The 21584-nt window shown below is 40.0% G+C and overlaps 5 protein-coding genes and 1 long non-coding RNA gene across 6 annotated transcripts; 3 read left to right on the top strand and 3 right to left on the bottom strand.

Moving 5' to 3' along the window:
- Positions 1–172: 172 nt before the first annotated feature.
- LOC145695837 (uncharacterized) lies at positions 173–950 on the bottom strand. The gene is made up of 2 exons (XR_014133778.1): positions 843–950; positions 173–271 (listed from the first exon to the last, which is right to left on the bottom strand). It is a non-coding gene; the product is annotated as an uncharacterized LOC145695837 (long non-coding RNA).
- A 5107-nt stretch (positions 951–6057) lies between these two features.
- Positions 6058–7472, top strand: LOC145711202 (protein SpAN-like). The gene is made up of 2 exons (XM_081788934.1): positions 6058–6638; positions 6910–7472. Exons 1-2 carry the CDS (start codon positions 6192–6194, stop codon positions 7423–7425), a joined length of 963 nt encoding a protein of 320 aa, XP_081645060.1. The 5' UTR covers positions 6058–6191; the 3' UTR covers positions 7426–7472.
- Positions 7473–8039: 567 nt separating this feature from the next.
- On the top strand, positions 8040–9432 carry LOC145711644 (uncharacterized). The gene is made up of 5 exons (XM_081789332.1): positions 8040–8196; positions 8513–8723; positions 8765–8990; positions 9032–9238; positions 9283–9432. Exons 2-5 carry the CDS (start codon positions 8716–8718, stop codon positions 9430–9432), a joined length of 591 nt encoding a protein of 196 aa, XP_081645458.1. The 5' UTR covers positions 8040–8196; positions 8513–8715.
- An 804-nt stretch (positions 9433–10236) lies between these two features.
- Positions 10237–11222, bottom strand: LOC145707037 (uncharacterized). Its single transcript, XM_081784515.1, has 2 exons — positions 10638–11222; positions 10237–10566 (listed from the first exon to the last, which is right to left on the bottom strand). Exons 1-2 carry the CDS (start codon positions 11187–11189, stop codon positions 10333–10335), a joined length of 786 nt encoding a protein of 261 aa, XP_081640641.1. The 5' UTR covers positions 11190–11222; the 3' UTR covers positions 10237–10332.
- Positions 11223–15597: 4375 nt separating this feature from the next.
- LOC145695830 (uncharacterized) lies at positions 15598–17248 on the top strand. The gene is made up of 6 exons (XM_081772862.1): positions 15598–15972; positions 16046–16144; positions 16190–16369; positions 16559–16740; positions 16781–17058; positions 17103–17248. The coding sequence occupies exons 1-6, from the start codon at positions 15803–15805 to the stop codon at positions 17184–17186; spliced, it is 993 nt and encodes a 330-aa protein (XP_081628988.1). The 5' UTR covers positions 15598–15802; the 3' UTR covers positions 17187–17248.
- A 1-nt stretch (position 17249) lies between these two features.
- On the bottom strand, positions 17250–21513 carry LOC145711643 (sodium- and chloride-dependent GABA transporter 2-like). Its single transcript, XM_081789331.1, has 13 exons — positions 21313–21513; positions 20908–21004; positions 20803–20866; positions 20674–20762; positions 20396–20636; positions 19325–19521; positions 18768–19195; positions 18396–18558; positions 18146–18353; positions 17964–18105; positions 17779–17925; positions 17555–17736; positions 17250–17514 (listed from the first exon to the last, which is right to left on the bottom strand). Exons 1-13 carry the CDS (start codon positions 21457–21459, stop codon positions 17298–17300), a joined length of 2322 nt encoding a protein of 773 aa, XP_081645457.1. The 5' UTR covers positions 21460–21513; the 3' UTR covers positions 17250–17297.
- Between the last annotated feature and the right edge of the window lie 71 nt (positions 21514–21584).

Below are 21584 nucleotides of genomic sequence, written 5' to 3'. Positions count from 1 at the left end.
CTTATCAGATATTAAATGAGCGAAGGTCAAAGTCAATGTTTTTCGACAAATGAAACGATACTTAGCGAACCATAAAAAAATTGTAAGTCACCTCTTTTTTTCTCTCTTTTTGGGTGAATAATTGATGAAAAAAGGAGAAAAAGAGCGATTCGTATAAAAGTGCATTTATTTTGTGCTATACAATAGAAACCGGTTTTAGATAGGATTAAGAAGAAAGGCTTGGGCGCTTTTTCCAGTCTGTGCTTGCTGGTTTTGGTGGTTGAATTCCAATCTGAAAGGAAAAACATAGGGTTAGGGTTTGAAGACTTTGGGATGGGGTGGTGTCTGGAATCGACAAAAAATTTCGACAGCGCAAGCCCGATTTGAAAATTTTTATGGAATTTCGACAGGAAAAATCGCAAAATTTTCATTTTGTGATCCCTTTCATTTTTGATTGACTGGGTTAAAGAGGGATCAGTTTGTGTTTCATTTTTGTTTCGCGGAAAAAAATTGTCGAAATTTTCTGGTCGACAGCCGAAGCCCGATTTGGAAATTTTTTATGGTATTTCGACAAAATTTTTTGTCGGGATTTTTTTGTCGACTCCAGACACCACCCCTTTGGGATCTCAGCTAGGGTGGACCAAAAGATAGTCGAAAGAACCGACAAAAAATTTCGACAAATTTTGCGTGGGCGGCTACTCGGCTGCTGATTAGCTAGTAAGCCAGGTCTAGAAGGCTTCTTATTGGTTGAAAATTTCCACGCAAAATTTGTCGAAATTTTCATCGGTTCCCATAATTTATAAGAATTTAAAGAATTCGATTAATCATAAAATTGAAGAAATATTTTTGAGCCAAAAACTTACAATCTGTTTTTGAACTCATCGGAGAAGTTGAAATTGTTCTTTCCTTTTCCCTCCTTGAGTTTCGCCTTTAGCGCGCGCAGTTTGTCAACAACATTCAGCATTTTGTGTCCGCCTTAAAAGAGCTTGAGAATCGATCATCTTTTTAATACTGGTTTTGAACGCAAATGGGTGTCTCGTAAAAAGGATGATTACCTGGTTTATCAGTGTTGAATTGTGGAAGGAGCGACATCGATGCTCAGTTTGGATTAACAATTTAACTTATGGGATGATATTGGGGCGAGATGAATTATTTGGATAATGTCTCTTCGACCGTAGATCTATCATCTATGTAAAATGCACCGAACGACTTGATGCATATTGAAGAGCGAATGGCTAGATGACAATAATTATTTGCGCAAAAGCCGGTAGAAATGTCAGTTCAATTCTTGTCAATTTTCGAACTGTGTTTTTCTAGTCGAAATGATATTGTTTCATGAACTTTTACCTTCAAGTAAATCACGAAGAAGCCAAAAAGATTTAAAGGGTACTCCCTTCGATTACCCCAACTTTAGTCTTGAAAAACCCCGAAGCTGCAAATGCTAAGGCTTTTTTTAAGAGGTCTTTAAGTAGATCTATCTTAGATCTCGAATCTGTCAGAGCCGTTTTTTGGTTACTCAGCAAAAATCGGCTAGATTTTGACTCAAAATGATCAAATTTTCGAAAACAATCAATTAAAAAATCTATTTTTGATGCAAAAATCCAAAATTTCGACGATTTTTCGAGTTTCAAAATCGTTCAAAAGAGCTAAAATTATATTTTCTCGCTTGCCAAATAAGTCTTCCTAAAGAAGGAAAAATAACTTGATAACTTACCCTCATCATCACCAAATTTCATCGTGAAGCTATCACTTCCCTTCCCTTCTCATTTTTTGTTAACCAATGCCTGAAGCCGCATAAATAAGACTCAGCAGGATCTTGATAATTCTCATCTTCTTACACTTTTTTTGAAAAACAAAATATTTTGCGAAATTCGCAAGAGCTTTTCAATTTAAATTCAATCGGCCGCTTACTTTAAACCGCAAAACAGCCGATAGCGCTCGAGAGTTTAACACGTTGTTTCCACGTTAGGGAAGATACTGTTAATACTGTAAGCTTCCCTAAGCGCATATTGACGAGGATCTTCATATATTTCTTATGAGGATCGTCCCCGGCTTTGGATAGTTTGAAAGCTAGGGCTGGAAAATGACGGGGACAGTTTCATTGCTCTTGGCTGGGCAACCTGTAAAGAAAACCTGAGTCAGGATCTGAAAAATCTCAAATAAAAGGGGATGGGGTCGGGAACCGAAAAAAATTTCAAAAATATTGCGTGGGCGGCTACTCGGCTGCTGATTGGCCGGTGAGACGAATCAAGGCTTCTGATTGGTTGAAAATTTCAACGCGAAATTCTCGACATTTTTGTGTTCGTTTCAACAAATCAAAAGACTTGATTAGACTAACCGGCCAATCAGCAGCTGAGCTGCCGCCCACGCAAAATTTTTCGAATTTTATTTTTTTGGTTTCCTGACGCAACCCTCTTATTCGCGAGTGTGGAGGAGTGTGCAAGGCCGTCGGTCCGAGTCCCACTCTTACGAGTAAACTCGATAAAACCTCCTTATTGGCTCAATAATCCACTGGTTTTTGATGCCAAAAATGCGGCTTATCTTTCATCCCTTCGATCTGACAATGTCTTTCCGTCATTCAAGATCATTAGCAGTCAAAAATTTTTGTGACAATGAACATGCAAAAAATTGTTAATTATTGACTTCATTTGAGAATCACGAGTCGATTAAATATAATGGTATAATGGTTTCATTGATTCAATACCGTAATAAGAAATTAATGAATGTCTTGAACCAAATGCATTTCGGATGGGGCTGATCGCCTTTCATTTTCTCGAACTTGACTTGTCAGCACCTTGGAACGAAACAGCAAGCGAAACCGAGATACAGTTAATTGACGATGATTCGAATACCGACGAGAAGGCGACGGGAAAAGTCAATTTTAGTTTTCGAAAACAAAAAGTGTTCTCCAAACATCTGATAATTTCGTCGGCTGAACACCACTTCAATTTCGGCGGCAAAAAATGATCTTGATAGCCTTCAATTGAGAAAATACAGTAACGATCGATATCTTGATAAATTTTCAATGGCAATTTAATTTGTCTCCATGAGTTGCAGTCAGGGGCCATTTGGGGGCTCAGACCTGAGTCAGGGTTCTCGTATCTCTTCATTCCCTGACTCAGGTCTGAGCCCCAACCCTGACTGTAACTCATCGAGACAAATTAAATTGCCATTTTAACTCAGGTTTTCGAGCCAAAAGATTGATCATACTAATTGTTCAAAAAATTGATATCAACGAGGAAAATTTTTGGGGAATAAATTAATCTAGTTTTGACAATAATTGAATAAGTTCAGAGTAATAGAAGAATCGCTTTTAGGTTCGTTGAGTCCATTTTTAGAAAGATGGCTTCTTGCTTTGGTTAGCTCAAATGACGTTTGGCGGATTAGTTTGATCAGATCGCGCTATTACCTGGTTTCAAGTTGAGTATGCGCGAAAGAATCATCCTCCGGCTTCCGAAGAGACAGATCAACTCGTAAGTTCATCCGTTTAGCGAAGCCCTACGAGACTGCTCTTTCAAGACTTGACCTTATTTTCACCTGGTTGCTTCTGGAAGAAAGGCAAGTACGAGAGACACGATTCGTCATTCCATATTTATTTGCGTCCGCCATGCTGAATTCGACACGAAATGCGGTGAAATTGGAATCGTCCTTTTGCTTATTTATATGGCCAAGTCATCTTACCCACGTGGTCATATTCTCCTAGAATCTTCCGAAAGGTCATCCCGAAACTGTAATATTAATAAAAATAAAGTAAACTTACTGTCATTGGCCGTCGATAATTATCGTTTTTCTCGTTTTATTGAACATTTTTGTCAATACAAAAATGAACAAAATTAGCTTCGTATTGAAGTTGTATTGTAAATAACAGTCTCAATTCAGGCAAAAAACTGTAAGAAGCTTACACCAACGAACATGTGTCCTCGATCTGTAAGAATCTATAACAAATTAGAAGGGCTAGCAGACAGTGATTCCAGATCATCGTTTATTAAAAAAACGGTTAGACTATCACCTCGAAACATACGGTCTAACTCGGAGAATATCGCCCAAATTGGAGAATTATCAAAAAGTCGACAGACGCTAAGCTCTACCGTAGACAATCGAGAAAAAGAATATCCCCGAAAGAGGTTGAGAAAGTTAATTATTAAAAGATAGTTCGAACTCTTATTACTTGAAGAGCTATAAAATGAACTTTGGCTTGGGTCGACAACAGGGCCAGCATCTTTTCAAATCAACCAATCATAGGCCTTAATTTTGTCAATAAGCCAATCAGAAAAGGGCCCTTCGTTGGCTCTGATTGGCCAATTTTACGACCCGAGAAATAGGGTGAGCAAAACTGGGCTTCTTATTGGCTGACGGAGGAAATACTGGCTTCTTATTGGATGAGAGGAACCCTTAAAATCCTTCATTCTAAGTTCGCTTTGACCGAAGCACTACAGTACTTGAATAAAGAAAACAAGGTCTAAATTTCTGAGCTTGGTATCTATCGAAACTGAAACCCTAAAACACAATAAATGCTAATCGCGTAATCTCCCGCGGCTCATGGCTGACCGATAAGTTATCGGAGAATGAAAGGCGGTGGCGCTGCGACACCAAAATTCGCTCCGACCGGGGCTTTCTGTAAATCAACTTTTTCAAGAAAAACGAGAACTTGAAAGAACTAAAAGTGACGAGCATTTTCGTGATTATTTTTTCGAACATAGAGAGAAAGAAAAATCTAAAACAGAGATAGAAGAAGGGTTTTTGCGAGAACGTATCGATGAGATGAGACTAAGAAAAATTCTGCTCGGCGCTTTTCTTGGTGTGGAAGCATCAAGGTAATTTTTGGAGAAAACTTGATTTTGATGAACCATCTTTATTTAATTTAATTTTGGTGTTCTTTGAAATACGATTTCGCTTGAAATCGGATTAAACCAATTAATGAAATTGATTTAATGGATTAGGGTTTTGATTGGCCGATAGGCCAAATACAGCAATCTTATTGGTTATCTAAAAATACACTTCCAATTGGTTTAGTCCCGTAAACCTGAGCTTAACCAACAATTTGAAGTGAATTTTCGGATAACCAATAAGATTGCTGTATTTGCTCACCGGCCAATGAAAATCCAGATTCAGAAAATCGCTTCAATTTTTGGTTCTGCCCGGAAATCTTTCAAACTTTCGCCTTTTTCATTTTTCTTCTTCTTCTGCCTAAAAGGCTGATTTTTCAGTTCTGGCTGCCCTGACCCAATAATCTGGTACCGTCTCCGCTTCGAAAGCGCTGTAAATTTCGTCAGCTGCTCAGGATCAAGGTTCACTTTAAAAATAATCCAAAGCCCTTTGAAAGACCCCTCCCTTAATTTAATGCAGCAAAAGGCCTTGCTCGGGCAGTGATCAATTTTCTCAAATGCTTAATACTTTTAGCTTGAGAAGGATTTCCTGGCCGGCTCGAATTTCTTAAACGCCTTAGAAAGTTTTTAATGTCTAGTAGATTCTCTGAATTTCACGTTTTTCGCGACCCCTTTTTTCTCAAAAAGAACCTTTTGAAGAAAACAAAGTTTCAAAAAATACGACAATCATTCAAAATGCCAGGTCCGTTGCCCCCTGGGATGAAGTCCACCGTCGATCAGGTCATTTGCGAATGTACAGAAATCAACAACCACTATGTTTCCTGCAAATGGTCGCCGAATAAAAAGATACAGACAGTCAAATGCTACGGCAAACCGAAGAAACGATTGACGAGTTCTTCTTCATCTTACAAAGGGCGACAAGTGGAGGGGTTGGAGTATTTTCGACCGAGGCCGAGAGGAATTTCATATTTGGCGAAGTTTAGGATGACGAGTGATGATATTGTTTATACGAAGGAATGGCTTCATTCAAATTTCTTTTCAAGGAAAAAAATATAAATAAATAATTTTTAAAAATTAAAAAAATGAAAAAATTAATTGAAAGAAAAATTATTAAAAAAATTATTTAAAAATTATTAAAAAAATTTTCAGATCAACTAAATTATCCAAAAATTACTTAAAAAATTACAAAAAAAAAAAATTCAATAATTTTTGTGTCATTCAAAAAGCCTTGAAAAAGGCAACATATCGCGAATTCGCTTCCCGCGGAATCCTCCTCCCTTCGAAAAACATCATCAAATTCGAAGAAAACTCACAATCAAGTAGACGAAAGCCGATCGAAAATTCTCGAGCTCTTCTTGTTGAAAATAAATTTCCAATGGGCCAGCGATGGATTTTTATGGAAAAAACGGGACGAGTGATAAAAATGGCTACAAACACAGCACTTCCAAATACGTGGTTCCGGTTTATTTCGACAATCGGCATTCGATTTCTCGCGCGAATCGAAATACTGTGATCGGGCATTTTGCTTGGATAAATAAGGAATTCAACAATTGCATTCAAATCGACCCGATTTCTCGTCTCGCAGCGCAGCGACTCGAGCACAAGATCCACATCGTCGACGGCGGCGGCTGTTGGAGCTTTCTCGGCGCTCAACAAGCCGAAGCAACTGGCCAGCGGCTTTCGCTCGATGATACTTGCTACACGAGGGGAGTGACGCTGCACGAGATATTTCATGCGCTCGGGAGAGATCATGAACAAAATCGACCAGATCGGAATGAATATGTAAAGATTCATTGGGACAGGATTACTGATGGAAAGGCCAAAAATTTCAAGGTATCTTCGACAAGAAATAAGAAGCGAAAAAAGGACGAATTTTGGGTCGAAAAATGGATATAACCGCTCGAAGCGACAAAAATTCGCGACAAAATTTTGGGAATTTTCAGCCAATCAGCAGCCTGGATTCCGTTTAACGGCCAATCAGAAGCCGTTTTTCCGCCCACGCAAAATTTTGTCGCGATTATTTGTCGCTTCGAGCCGCTGTATCCATTTTTCGACCCAAAATTCGTCCTTTTTCGCTTCTTTATTTTCATTTCATTTTCCCTAGCTTCTTGTCGAAGAAGCCTGGCTAGACACGAACGATCAATACGAACTCAATTCCGTGATGCACTACGGTTCGTGGGACTTCTCCCGCGACCCGAAAAACTACAACTACCCAACAATCACCGATCGCAAAACCGATCTGCCGATCCAAACCCAGCGGCTCCGACCAACAACGCTCGACATCATTCAAACCTGCAAACAATACCACTGCGAAGAAAACTGCGGCCACGAGTTGGTCACGTGTCCAATTTCTCGCGAGAGAATTTTCAAACATCGGATTTGCGACGGCGAATTTGATTGCTCCGATAAATCCGACGAGGAAGACTGCGATTTTAGTTGCTGCAAGTCGTTTTCTCGAAAACGATTTTTACTCCTTCCACTCGAAATTCAATGGAAAAGACGCTTACAAGTCGAACTCCGGACTGTACCTCTACTACATGACGAATCATTGGTATATTTCGCGAATTCTCGGCTCTCATCAGCTGATTTCTTACGCGATTTCGAGCGAAATCTGCCCTGAGAACATTCCTGGATTCATGGAGTACGACTACGACTTGGAAATTTATATTTCAGGAAAAGTAACATTTAAGGATGAAACATTCTTTTCATTTTTCAGGGTTGGTTGAGCTTTCAAGTTGGACACAGATCGTATTTTGGCGACTTCTGCCTTTTAGGGTTGATCGCTTTTTTGCTTCGAATTCTGCTGTTTTGTCGCTTTTTGGGTTGAAGAAAACGACTCGGAGGATGAAAATCCAGATCGCCAGGAAGACTGAATAAATAGAATGTCACATGAATAATAAGCAAAAATGGAAGAATAGAGGGTATCTGATGGGGGTCGTTCTCGTTTTTAATTGGCTGAAGCGAGCCATACTTGCTTCTGATTGGCTAAAAGAGCCCTTTTCTTCAAATCCATGAAATTTCGAGAATTTTGGTTTCCAAAGAATTTTGACAGAAAAAAATACTTACAGAAAGCTCCAATTAAAATAAAGAAAATGCATAAAAATTGCTCATCTCTTTCCCTCTTTTCTTGAACTTGAAGAACAAGAGACGTAAGCTCCTCAACAGAGAAATCGGAATAATTCATCGTTACTCTCAAAAGGCGACAAAAGTCCGATTTGCGTGGAAGAAGAGGTCACCACGTCGATTCAAACTTCATCAACGCCTGAGACAACAACCGTGTCTTTGACATCGTTATCGACAGAAACTCCTTTGTTCCCAATTGAGGGGAATAATGGCGATTGCTCGAAGAAGCCGAAGATAAACAATGGCTTTTGGGAGTGTGATGATCAAGGTTTAGGGTAAACATGATTTTTGTATATTTTGGCGACGCTGGGAAAGTCGCCAAATGTCGCCAAATGTCGTCGAATGTCGCCAAATGTCGACATCTTTTCAAGAATAAGTGGCGACATTCGACGACATTCAGCGACATTCGGCGACATTCGGCAACATTCAGCGACATTTGGCGACGTTCGGCGACATTCGGCGACATTTGACGACTTTCCCAGGGAGCCCCGTTTATTTCGCCACGAACGGCAATGTCTAGCAGACAGTTTTGGCCAGGCTGCGTCATTGAAAAGTAGCGTTTTCGAAAAAGTACCCTCAAAAAGGCCAAAGATGCAGTGGAAAATGTAATCCTGGCTACGCATTGAGCTGCGACGAGCTTTCGCTAAAATGCGCTTTGGATCAAGCCGGCTCAAGTTGGGATCAAGTTGGCTACGACGCAGGATGCAAATGTCTACCTGAGTTGTGCAATGTAAATCAGCTACCTCAGAAAGCCCAGAAGCCTGCTTACCATTGGCACTGCGATGAAATGGCTAGGTATTATAGAAAAAACAAAAACAAAACATGACTCTTTCTAGTGCTTATCAAGTTCCAACGGGAGCGACCTGCCGAGCAGTCTGCGAAAATCGAGAAGATACAGAACTCATCGCAATTTGTATTGGTCAAATTTCTTCGAGCACTTGTCTGGCAGACGGGAGCTGGTCGAATCGTCCCAACTGCCACTGCTCAAAAAATACATGTGGGGAACCAAAACTCTTCAGCTTGAAGGAAAGACGACTTGGAGGCGAATTAATCTACTCCCAGGTAGCTTTTTATCGTCATCTTCTCTAGAATCGATTTTTGAGGAAACGACCCGATTCGGCTTGAATTCGATAGTAACCGCTTCGTGCCCTGATGATGCGATTCTCCAGTGCACGAAAGGAAATTCAGCAAAATGCACTTTGAATAAATTCGGAACGATGGACTGGGACACCGACTCCGAATGCGAGTGCATCAAATACTGCCCCAACCCACGTGAATCCATCCGACTGGCAAAAGACATCATTCCAATTGTGAGCTTTTTTCAAATAGAAATCCGTTAATTTTTGCATTGTAGAATTGTGATGACATCAGTAATGACAATTCCTGCAACTTACAGTGCTCTCAACCTGGTCATGTGATTCATACCTCGAATTATGGAACACTAAGCTATTCAATCAAATTAAAGGATTGGCTCAACAATATGCCATTTTCTTTCAAAGGCTGAAAAGAAGGGCCCATCTACGAACCCCCACCCCCAAAGCAAAGGGGGCTCCGACCCCCGGGACCCCCTTACGGCTAATCCTCTAGGATCCCCTAGGGATCCCCTTATGAGTATCCCAAGTCCCCTAATCCTAGTCAGTCTTATCTAACTGAGTCATACTATTTGAACTCTTGTTCGCTGGTTGAGCCACTTGAAAGTGTTACTGCACCCGTCAACAATGCCGCTGGAAGGAGCCACTTCGAAATAAACCCCTGACAGGTGCGTATTGCGCCGACGAGGGCGCTTGCCCAAATCCAGGCGATTTCTTCTACACTTACAACGCGTCAAATATCGAAATGGAGTGCATTGATCGTTACGGCAGGCCGATCATTTATGAAGAGGAAAAGGTCAAGTGGGGCGAGAGTACGTACTTTGATCAGAGTTATCAAGGAAGAATAGCGTTTCTGAGAAGTAGGGGGCCAAATTACGAACACGGCTCTTTTTGCAGATGGAAGTGCAAGGCCAGCAATCAGCGAATTCGGCCGAAATTGTGAGTAAATAAGGAGAGCCATAATTAATCGCTTTTTCTAGAATAACGAGCGGCGTAAGCTGCTCCTGTAAAATGGAAAGTGCCAGTGGCAAATTCGAAATCGCGATATCAACGCTCTCAACCCTCATTGTTCATAAATTCTGCTTGCTTCTGAAAACCGACAAAAGCTCAATCACTCTTTCAAGTAAATAAAAAATGTCTATATTTTCATAATTTTCCTGCGATTTCCTTGATTTTTGAATAGAAGACTTCAATTTTGATGACCTGTGGGTGACACATTTATTATTTTTGAAATCCCAAGGTTATATATTGCACCACGAAAGGAGAAAAAGAAACAGGGAAGAAGAACAATCGCGATTTGTTTGTTTTCGAATTTAGATGTTGGCGATCATGTTGAGCATGGCATCCTCTTCAACGACCCAGCAGGCGAGTTGCTGATGGAAGGGCTTCTTCTCGGCCTCGACGGACATGCCGCCGGCGGTGACGGTGGCGTGGAGGTTGGAGGTCTCTTCGACGGTGTAGGCGTCGGATCGGAGGAATTGACCGATGATGCCGGTGGATTCGGCGGAGAGGCCAGTTGGCTCGACAACGGCGACAGCCATGGATTCCTGAAAAAGGGGGTTGAGGATTTTTTCTTTAGATTTTCCAAAAAATCATCGAAGATTTTTGTTTTGATTACCTTTCGGGCGTTTCCTCGGACCATGAAGACGGCATCGCCGACCTCGACGTGGGTTCGCTGGTGGTTACCGTGGGCGTCGGTGTGAGTGACGAAAGAGATGTCTCCGAAGGTCTGGACGCCGGTGAATGGGTGTCGGTCGGAGGCGTTCTCTTCGGAGCCGCTGAGATGGACACCGTCGATGTCGAAGGAGATGACTCGGCCTTCGGGGGAGGTGAATTTGATCTCGTCCATGATGATGTGTCGGTGGGTCTCGTGCTTCAATCGGAGGGCGGAGTGGGCTTCGATGAGGAGGCCAGAGGAGGCGTCGGAGAGAAGGGTGAACTCAGCGTCGGCTTCCGGGGTGTAGTCGAAGCAGATGCTGGGCTGGGTGGAGGAGCTGATCATGAAGTGGGGATCGCCGTAGGCGGATCCGTAGTTGTTGTTGTTGTTGTAGTTGTTGTTGTAATTGTTGTTGTTGTAGTTGTTGTTTCCTCCGTAGGCGTTGTTCTTCTTTCGCTCTTCTTCACCTTGGGCGGCGGCGAAAGCGAAGAGAAGTCCGGATGTCAGTTTCATCTTGCTGTGTGTGTTTTTTTATTCTCGAGTTTGAGTTTGATGGAGAAATCAGCGACTGGGCGAGATATAAATGGTCTTTGTCAGCGCTCGCTTGCGGTTGGCTTGAGGAATTTGTTTGAAAACAATGAAAACAGCAGATGGAAAGATTTCGTGAAAATGAGCACTGGAATGCGTAAACAACAACGCGGTCGATTAACACATCAGCAGTTATGTCACTCATTTTATTTTTAATTTCAAAAGGCAAATTTGATTTCGAAGAAGGAAAACGGTTAAATTTCGATGGAGATTTCTTCGTTGTAATCGCGATTTTTGGCGATTCCAAGGCGGGAAAGAAGGGCACCGGTGAAGAATAGCATCATCACGACTAAAATCATATTTAATAAAAAATTACCTTAGGACCCCCGTCAGCTTTTTCCTTCGAAAAATGGAGATTTTTAAAAGCACCACATTTTTGGTTATTAATGCGTTCGCAGGTTAAACAGGTTAAAAAAATATTTGACAAAGAAAAATCATATGTTTGCCAAAATTAGGGCGAAATCGTCAATTTTCGGCGAAAAAACAATTTTCAAGTGCGATTTTGGGGTTAGATAAACCCCCAAAAACAGCAAAAAGAGCTTTATAAAGCCTTTTAAACTAAGATTTCTCAAAAAAGCTCTTACCAAAAACGCAAGCAGAAAGAAATATACACACAAACGTATAAAAAACGATGTAATCGAGCATATTTTTTTGTTTTAATTTTGTTTCTCTCGTTTCTCGAGTGAATGATCAAAAATGAGCCCCCTTTTGTGCTCGATCCAGGTCATGTCAGATTAGCGGTAAGCCTTATTTTCAGATTTTTGAAAGCTTAGTCGATTAATACTTTGAAGGGACAAAATAGGATTCCAAGCAATCTGTCTGCTTTTGAACTTTGAAAACGCGTTTCATTTTCTCTGAATTTCGAAAGCACTTATTCTGCAAAATTAGCGCGCGATATCATTCACCATCATTTTCGCACCATTACATCGAAAACGCGTATAAGATGATTGCCGCGTATTTCTTTCGATGTAGAGATGTAAAAAGAGCGATTTTAAGGGATGATTTTCAAGAGTCGAAATAAGCTCTTTCTAGTTGTGATTTTTTCGTTTTACGTCGGAGGGTTTTACTACTCCGCGACAGTCATTATTGACAATATCGTAAGTCATGATTGAATTTATTGAAACACCACTATTTTTAATTTATAGAATTCCTCAAAAAATATTGTTGCCCCAAGGCAACATTTTTCGAAAAATCGATTTTCGGACTTCCAAAATTTTGAGATTTTTTGGGGGTCTATCTCGACTCTAAGGGAAACGGTCGGACTCATTACCAATTGGTGACCCATTACCAATTTTGGTAACCCATTACCAATTTTGGTAATGCATAACCAAATTCGTCAAAAAAGTGTCGACATTTTTAATTCAAAGAGCGAGTGTGCGCTCCGCGCCTATATAATAGAAAACTTTCGGGGTGTTTTATTTATTAACTTGGCGAAAAGAAAAAATTAATTGATAATGGACGACCAAAAATTTTATAATGGGCTACTAAAAATTTTGGTAATGAGTCCGACCGTCCCCAGACTCTAACATATTCAAATCGCATTTAAAAATTCGACTTTTTTGACGAAACAGTGCCAATTTTGCTTAATTTTTTGATTTTTATCGGACAAAATGGCTCCGGACAAGTTATTCTGATGAATTACACTCCCAGGCACAAGAAGATGACAAAATTTGGCTGTTTTGAACTTTTCGATTTTTTGATGAAAGTGTTGACGGAGTCCTCGAAGAACATGTATGGAATTGTCAGTGTACTGGACAGATTACGAGCCAGCTATGGTTACCATTAAAGATTACCTTATGTTTATCCGCTCAAGTCTAATTCGATTAATGAAACTCTGTGTTTGCTTCATTATTCACAGACTTATGCTTAATACTCAAAAAATATGTGTCTATCTCTAGAAAAAATACCACGACTACCCGTCCATTTTCACCCAGCGCGAAGATGACGCTGTCTCCACCTTTCCCAAAATCGCCCTGTGCTCCTACCAAATGCATTCAATGTGGAAGCTGCAAAAGTACTACCCCCAGATCAACACCACCATCCTCCGCGCCTTCTACGGTTCGGCCGACCCGACATTGAATTGGGACAAAAACTCGTGGGACGAATTCAACAAAATCGACCTCGACGAGTTTTTTCGAAGAACGATGCCCGATGTGAAAATTTTTCATTGCTTGTTTGACAGTTTGAACTGCACGCATATTTGGAAGCAGCGAAAGACTAAGCTTGGCATTTGCCTAGGAAACGGGGGTGTTTTTATAGGAAAAAGAGGGAAAATGAATGTAAGAAAAACACTCATTGGAAGAGTTCGACTTGTACCATGAAGTGGAGGGCGAGCATTTCTTACATCTTTCGAGGATTGATCTTAATTCTTCCGAACATAACCTGGGCTTCGTCATCGGTAAGAAAATAGACGAAGAAATCGCTAATTTTCAGGGTTGAATAAATCTGATTCGACTTATGGCTGGTATGGGCAAATGCTTGGGATCCATTTGTATTACAATTATTATACAGATCAAGTCTGGGCTCGGCAACCTGACTCAGGCTGGAGGTCATACTCAGGGACCCTGAGTCAGGGTTAGGAGAAAGGATCAGAAGATCTAGATCTAGAACATCTAAGATCTAGAATTCTAGGATAATTTTTCCTCAAATAGGTGCGAAAACTCAGGAAACAGGTCCTGAGTCAGTTTTTTACTCAGGTCAAAATGCTGAGCCCAGGATAAAGTGGAAGAAGAATCAAAAGCGATTTCTCTTAGGCATTTTTTTGATTCAAAAACGAGCTTTTTAGTGAAAAATTTGCATCAAAATTTAGCTCGCAACTGACTCCGATTGTGAATTTCAAATTGGTGAAAAATATTTATCTTGGAAAACCATACCGAGCGTGCAACAAGTCTCATTTGGAGGGAAAATACAAGATTTATCGACAACAGGGAGCGTTTCAGACCCTGTTTTCAATGCTGAATAAATTATTCAGAATAATGCACTTTAAAAACAGCAAAAAGGATATTTACAAGAAGAGCACTTGCGAGATGCGACAGCTCATCGACCAGGTGGTGGCGCTGTGCAACTGCAGACCCGACTATCTTCATAATTTTCTCATCGTGTACGCCCTTTTTTCGAAAAATCAAATATCACAGCTATTCAAGGGACAAGCCAGAAGTTCGAAAATGCAATTTCTACGACCAGGTCAAATGCGTCGCTCACGTGATCGAGCGAAAAGGTAGGAAAATGTTCCTTTTCCCAATTTTTCCCGAAATCTAGGATTGACGAAAAATACCGTTTCCTGCAAACCGGCATGCCAGAGCTACGAATTTCATCAAGAAAACATCCAGGAAAAAGATTCTTCATAAAATTTCCAAAAAAAAATTTTCGAAAAAATTTCCCCTAAAAATATTTCTGAAGCTTTTTAGTACCGAATCGCTCCCTCTGCGTCAGAAACCGAAGAATTTTACTACATGACTGGGGTTTTGAGAACCACCGCTGGTAGGAATTTCATCTCTTATGAAAATTTTGAAAGCTCCTTTTTTCAGAACGAGTTACAGTCAAAAAAGAACAAGCAGTTTACACCTTCAATGCTATGCTTGCTGATATTGGCGGCTCTTTAGGGTTGATTCTAGGGCTTAGCGTCGTGAAAATCTTGCAAATTATCATCGATTTCTGCCAGAGGTACGATTCTTCTCCCCTGATTCGTTGTTTAAAAAATTCAGGACCAAACGATTCCTGGTAGAATGCAATATAAAGGGAAGACTCCAAAAGGCAGGATAAAATAACAAATTTTCAAATTAATCGAATTAAAAATTATGATTTGGATAATTTCTTTATTGATAAATAAGAAACCGCGGCGCGGTTTGTTCCCAGAAGACGCAAGCTTTTCATTTTTTATCCTGAGAAAAGATGAAGGAATTTGTCCTTGGTCCGAATTTTTCCGACTTTGATGATAACAAGATCAGGTACACTACTATTTCTTTTCGCTCAAGAATCTACTGTATTCATCAGTGGGCCAATCGTTTCGGACATAACTGTCGAAGAGTTTGTTTCGCCGGATTTGAACGATAATGAAAAGACAGAGTAAATAGGATGGCGACACCGTTATAAATAAGAATGAGTGTTTGAAAGACTCAGATCTTTCCAAAAGATTCTCCTATTTACTCCGATTAAAGCGAAACAAGAATTTCAAGAATGGTGTTGTCAACGTGTAAAATCAAATATTTGAACTGATGAATAAAGTTCCTTGTTTTTGTTATCCATTCATTGTTTTTATGACTTGGTTTAGTGTGACCCTTCTGACTCATGGCAACCATTTACGATTGATTCTCGGTCTTATTCATTTAAAAAATCGACTTTGATAAATCGAGATGAGTGAGAGAAGACTCTCACTTTTTCTAGTGTAATCGAGCAAATAGTCGATTTTGAGTAAATAACGTAAAAACGGCTTCTGTTACAACTCTGGTCTTTATCCTTTCCCTTTTTTATTTTTCCCTTTTTGCCTTTTCTCCATCTTGAAAAAGGAAATTCAATAGAGAGACAAAAGCTGTCCTGAAATGACAGAGAATCGAGAAAATCGACGATATTTTGATGATGAAGAATATGATAAAATTATGATTCCGATTTATGTTATTTGCGATTTCGCAAAAATACCGGATTATCGATTTGTGCTGAATGTAAGCGAAGATGACAATTTTGCCGGATTTCAGGACATGATTCATCACAAGTAAGGCATTTTTAATTGAAAATTTTTTTAATACTATAAATAAGGTAAATTTCAAATTGATCTAAAATTTCAGAACCGCCAATACTCCTGATGTTTTCCACGCCGCCTTAGATCCATATGAACAAAGATTCATCCACAACGGCTTTTTCGTCGCCACTCCAGCGAAGTACAGGTACCCTCTCTTCCCTCAATATCCCCCTTCTCACCGTTGTTTCAGAGACATTTTGCAAACACATCTAAAAAATTTCATCGAGCCGCATCTTGAAAGCCGATTCAAGGAGTACGAAGAGACCGCTGATCAAAGACCTCAAACAATTTCAGAAGAAGAGCTTTTTGAAAGAAAGAAAAATTTTCTTTACGCAGGAGCTCCGGCTTTGAATATTTATCTAACAACCAGGAACTTGTTCAATCACAACTATTTTCATAAAATATTAAAAAATGAAAGATTTCAGTGAGAAGAGATTTCTTCTCATACAGAGGAAGTCTTCCAGCAGGCGGGGTCCTCCGACCTGCTTGAAAAAGCGAATTTGCTCGCACGGTGTCGCTAATTTCATCCTACTTTCATCGGTATTGAACAAAATCAAAGACAAAAAGTGACTTCTGAAGCGTCTGAAAGAGAGCGAAGCTTGATGGACTTTACTCTCGTCAAACGAAAATTCATTCTTTGCTACGCTCTCTACCAAAATGTGGTTGAATGCTTTGAAAATTTCAAAAATCCAGAACAAGCGCAGTGGGAGTCTCAAAATCGACGATTCATCAATCCAGAAGGTACTTGCTAGAAGCTCCCAAAAAAGTAAAACAATTCTAGATTTGCTCGCGGATATCAACTTCAAGCACGAATATTACGACTGGCAAGAAAACGAGCCGACTGTAATTCAATTCGGAGAGCTCATCGAGCGAGTTGCCGACAATTTCAATCAAATTGCTGAAATGATCAAGGAAGCATGCGCCGAATTGGACAAAGAAAAAGTTGAAAATGACGATGAAGAGTTTCTAGACGAAGAATATCAAACAACGATCAAAAGAAGAAAGTTCAAAATTCAATTGATGATGGATGGAATGAGATACATGGCAACTTTGAATCAGGTCTGAATATTGCTAGAAAAATCGTTTTTTAACATCAACTCTAGAATTTGGCGAATTTCATTGTCCCACTTCATGAAAGACCGACGGAATTGCAGCCGAGAATGCTCAAATATCGAGACATGCATTGATTCATTCGCTTGAAAAAATAAATCTGAAAATTTTTTTGAAAAAATTTTATTTATTTACTTCTTATATAAACTATGAACAGCGCTTTTTCGAATGAAGAGCAGTTTTTTCGATCAATTAATAAAATCAGTCTTTGAATCAAGCGCTGGTTTTATTATTGCAGAATTGCTGTTTTCTGATTCTTCCCGATCTTCTTCTTCGATTTTCGATAGAGCTTTTAGAGTTTGCTCTGGAAGCCGTTCTTTTAGTGCAAATTGCCATTTTTCTTTCAAAGTTTCTCCAGTGGCGTTGCACAGTTCGTATCCGAGGACGAGCGGCACGCAAATCATGCTAAAGAACTGCTGATTGTTTTGTTTTCATCAATTATTACCTCGTGAGAGCCATAAAAACGCCGATAGCATCGGCCCAAGCAGGGTATTCGTAGACTTTGTCATACGTCGTTCTTCCCATATCCGAAAGTTTTCCGAAAAAGACCAAAGCGCAAACCAAAGGAGTCAAGTATTTCAACACAAAGCCAAACATCGTCCATGGGAAGGCGAAAACATTAATTTCCTGAAGCAAAATTGACCCTTTTCCTTCTATTTTCGGACCGACCTTTTTGTACATTTTATCGAGTTTTTGATAAAACGGTCCAATTCCATGAAACCAAGAAATGGCGGTGGAAGAGAAGTAGGAAAACCAAAGAACTGCCATTCCGGAAGCGCCGTATTTGTCGAATAATTGGAAGACGTAGATTCCTCCCTGAAAAGGATGAGGAAAGAAGAGCGGTGGAAAAATACTTGGGTCAGCATGGGAATTCCAATGAGAAAGCAGATGATGGAAATCGCGGCGACAAGAATTGGTCGACCCTTTTTCGAGGTTTTGAAGACGCTTGGGTAGATATCAGCAAGCATAGCGACCATTCCATCGACTCCAATGTAGCTAGGAGAATGTGTCTTTGAACATCAAAGAAGCTACTTACTGGCTAGCGAGGCCGAGCATCAACAACATGCCAAAAAACAAGACCGCCCAGAAATTCGATCCCGCCATCAAGCTCACTGCTCGAGGATAAACGATGAAGGCCAAGCCAGGTCCACTTTCAGCAATGTCTGCGACGCCGATTCCCGTCTGTTTCGACATGTAGCCCAAAATAGAGAAGATCGCGAAACCGGAGAAAAATGATGCCGAAGCTAGAAAAGTTGCGGTTCTCTTTTTTTTTTGAAAAGACTTACCGTTCAAGATGCAAAGAATAATGGACCACTTGAAGCTATTGTACTGAAAGTCATTATAAGACGCCATCGCAGTGCAACTCCCGAAGCCAATCATGAAGCTGAAAAAGACCTGAGTACCAGCATCGATCCAAACATCAATCGAATTGAGCTTCGAGAAATCCGGCTGAAAGAAACTTCATCAAAAATAGTCACTTCAGGAAAACCGACAATCGTAAAAAAGGAAAATCGTGAAAATCGTCAATTATAAGATCAATTTTTACGGCCATCGAACCATCGTTTATGATAAGCGGTCTTTCCGGTTGAGCAATGGAAAGTTTTCAAAATTATGAAATTGTCTATTTTTTGCTGGTTTTTAAGGCTCTTATGACCTACCTTGAGATAGAACTCAATCCCTTGCATGGCGCCATCGAGCGTGACTCCTCTTATGATCAAAATAATCATCATCACCAATGGAAACGTAGAAGTCACATAAACCGACTTTCCAGTACTCTTCGTTCCCCGAAAAATGCAGAAAAAGGTGATCACCCAGGCGAGAAAAACGAGTCCAATGAGCTCCCATCGCATTTCTCCCAAATCATCGATCCCGGGCGACTCATGAACTTGAAGACTTCTCCGCTTCCAGAATTCTAACTCGGGGTAGGTGACGTTTTCGCTGCAGTTGGCTGGCTTGACGAGAAAGCTCGAACCGTTGTCGCTAGTTTGAATGTTGGTGGTGCAGCAGTCGGAGTTCCAGGCGTTGCCGCATGTTGTCCAGGGAAGAGGCGAGATGAAACTGTTGAACAGGTAGAAAAGCGCCCATCCTTAGATAGGATTAATGAAGAAGAATAAAATGAATAATAAAAAAAAATTTCTTTTTTTGAAATTTTTGAATTAAAAAAAATTTTTCTCCATGAATAAAATAAATCTTCAAAATTGAAGAAAAAACTTACCAAGGATAACAATGTAATAACAATTGAGCCAAAAATGATCACACAAGAGCACCAGCCAACGCCTTTGAAGGCTGGAATTATGTTCCAAGCTGCCATGCCTGCGGATTGCATGAACTGGCCGAGTGCTGATTCCATCAAGAACATGGGCACCCCGCCCAAGAACATGAAGGTGAAATAAGGGATGAGAAAGGCGCCGCCTCCGTTTTTATAACAAAGGTACTTAATTTCGGGTCAAAAATTATTTTCAACAAAATGGCCAGTTTGAGCCCTAAAACTGCATAAAATGATCCAAAAAGACGATTTTCGACCCGAAAACGGAAATCGCCAGACGTTCCCGAGCCCGATTGCGCCTCCGGCGAGTGCGAGAAAATACTCGATTTGATTTCCCCATCGTTGTTGTTTTATCTCCTTTTTCTTTTCCGTCATTTTCTCGTTAATTTTCCTTTCTTATCTGTGTGCTGGTAATAATGAATCGTAAATGCCGGGGGAAAATCGTCAGATCTTCACTTGGCAGGACAAATCTAGACACGCCCGATACCTCGTATAATTGCTTACTCGACTGACATAAATGTGGTTATTTTAAGATCAAAGCTCCGATGCGAGTTAATAATCACAATTAGGTTAGCAGGTTCCGCTCATCTATGAACTTGGGCGTTTTCGCGATTTTATGAAGACATCATGTGATGCCACGCCTTGATTTTCTGATGTTATTTCTGGTCAAAACTGGATCAGAAGCTGCCAAAATGACGGAAAAAAGCTTCATTTATCCCAGTTTTTTGGCAATTTTTTAATTAAAAACACCCTATATAATATAGGCTATATTGGTAATTTTTTCTCGAAAAATAAAATTGATGAGTCTCTTTTTGTCAATTTCCTGGAAATTATTTTTCGAGTCAAAATATTTTGTCCATTTTTTTAAAACTAAAGAGCCAATAGCTCCTGATTTTCTTATCAAAATAAAATTTTTATTACGTAAGCATCTCTAGAAATGCTAAGAGAAAATTAAAGAGAAAGATTTTTCGCTTCTTTTATTTGAAATTTGTTTGTATAAAGAAAATTCATGTTTCTAGCAGGTCTTCTTTGCTATCACCAAAAGGATTTTTCGGAGCACTTTCAGAATTTTTCAGCAAAGGGTCGTCGATTTTCGTTTCGGAATTGGCTTCTCGAGGGCTCTCCTCTTCTTGAGGTTCAGGAGGATTTTCGGGGTCGTCTTGGTTATTGTTGTTGTACTCGTTGAGGACTTCTTCGCATTTCTTGTCGTCACTTTGGACGGTGCGGACGATGAAATAGACGAAAATGACGGCAAGAGTTACTAAAAAATGATCAAAAATGGCAAAATGATCCTCTACCTCCGAAAACAGTGCCAACGCAAATGGCGATTTGAATAAATTTATCGCCGAAAAATCCATCATCTTGATATTCCGTCGTTGTCGTGTTCCTAAAAATGATTTTTTTGACATCGTGAAGTCGTTTCTTACAAAGATTCAACGATTTGATCGTAGGATTCTTCAGGGCTAAGAATACTTTGGTCTCCAGATGAATCTAAAACGACATATTTTTGAGCAGAAGAATTTGAAAAAAACCTGTGTAGTCATAATCGTCTGATTCTGAGGATGAGCTATCAGAACTGACATCAAGGTAAGAATATGATTCTGGGGAGCTTTCTTCTGAATCGTAAACCTAAAAGAAATCAGAAAGGGAAACAATTAAGGGTGTATAAGGCAATTTCCTCTTTCGATCTTCGTGGCATTTCAACCAATCAAAATTCTCTATTTTCCTTTTTGACCAATCAGGCCATTATACTTAGGTCTTTGAAGAAAGTGTAAGGCTCTTATAAGAGACCAAAGAATAATGGCTTCTGATTGGTCAACAGAGAAAATAGAGAATTCTGATTGGCAGGGGAAAAAACGGAAGGGTATAAATTATACTAGGGTCTTTTTCCTGAAATTTTTTTTGAAAAGTTTTTTTTAAAGATAAAATCGACTTACAGTAGGATCTTGAGGCTCTCCAGGATCGTAACTTTCGTCCGGGTTGAAATTGTAATCGTAGTTAGTTTCCTGCGCTCTCGATCCCGAAACGGCAAAAAGCAAAATAAGCGAGTAGAAGAGAGTCATGATTGAAAGGTCAGTTTTCATCCCTTCTGGTCATTTGCTCTTTCTATTTGACGAGTAAAGGTAAGTAATCAAGTAAGTTCTGTTTGTATATTTAGCTTCTCTGAAATAGGCCCCGCGTCAGTTCTAAAAGGGGCAATAAATCATGA

Source organism: Oikopleura dioica, chromosome 1 (genome assembly GCF_907165135.1).
Source record: "Oikopleura dioica chromosome 1, OKI2018_I68_1.0, whole genome shotgun sequence".
NCBI lineage: Eukaryota > Metazoa > Chordata > Appendicularia > Copelata > Oikopleuridae > Oikopleura > Oikopleura dioica.
This window is presented reverse-complemented; position numbering and strand designations above follow the sequence as displayed.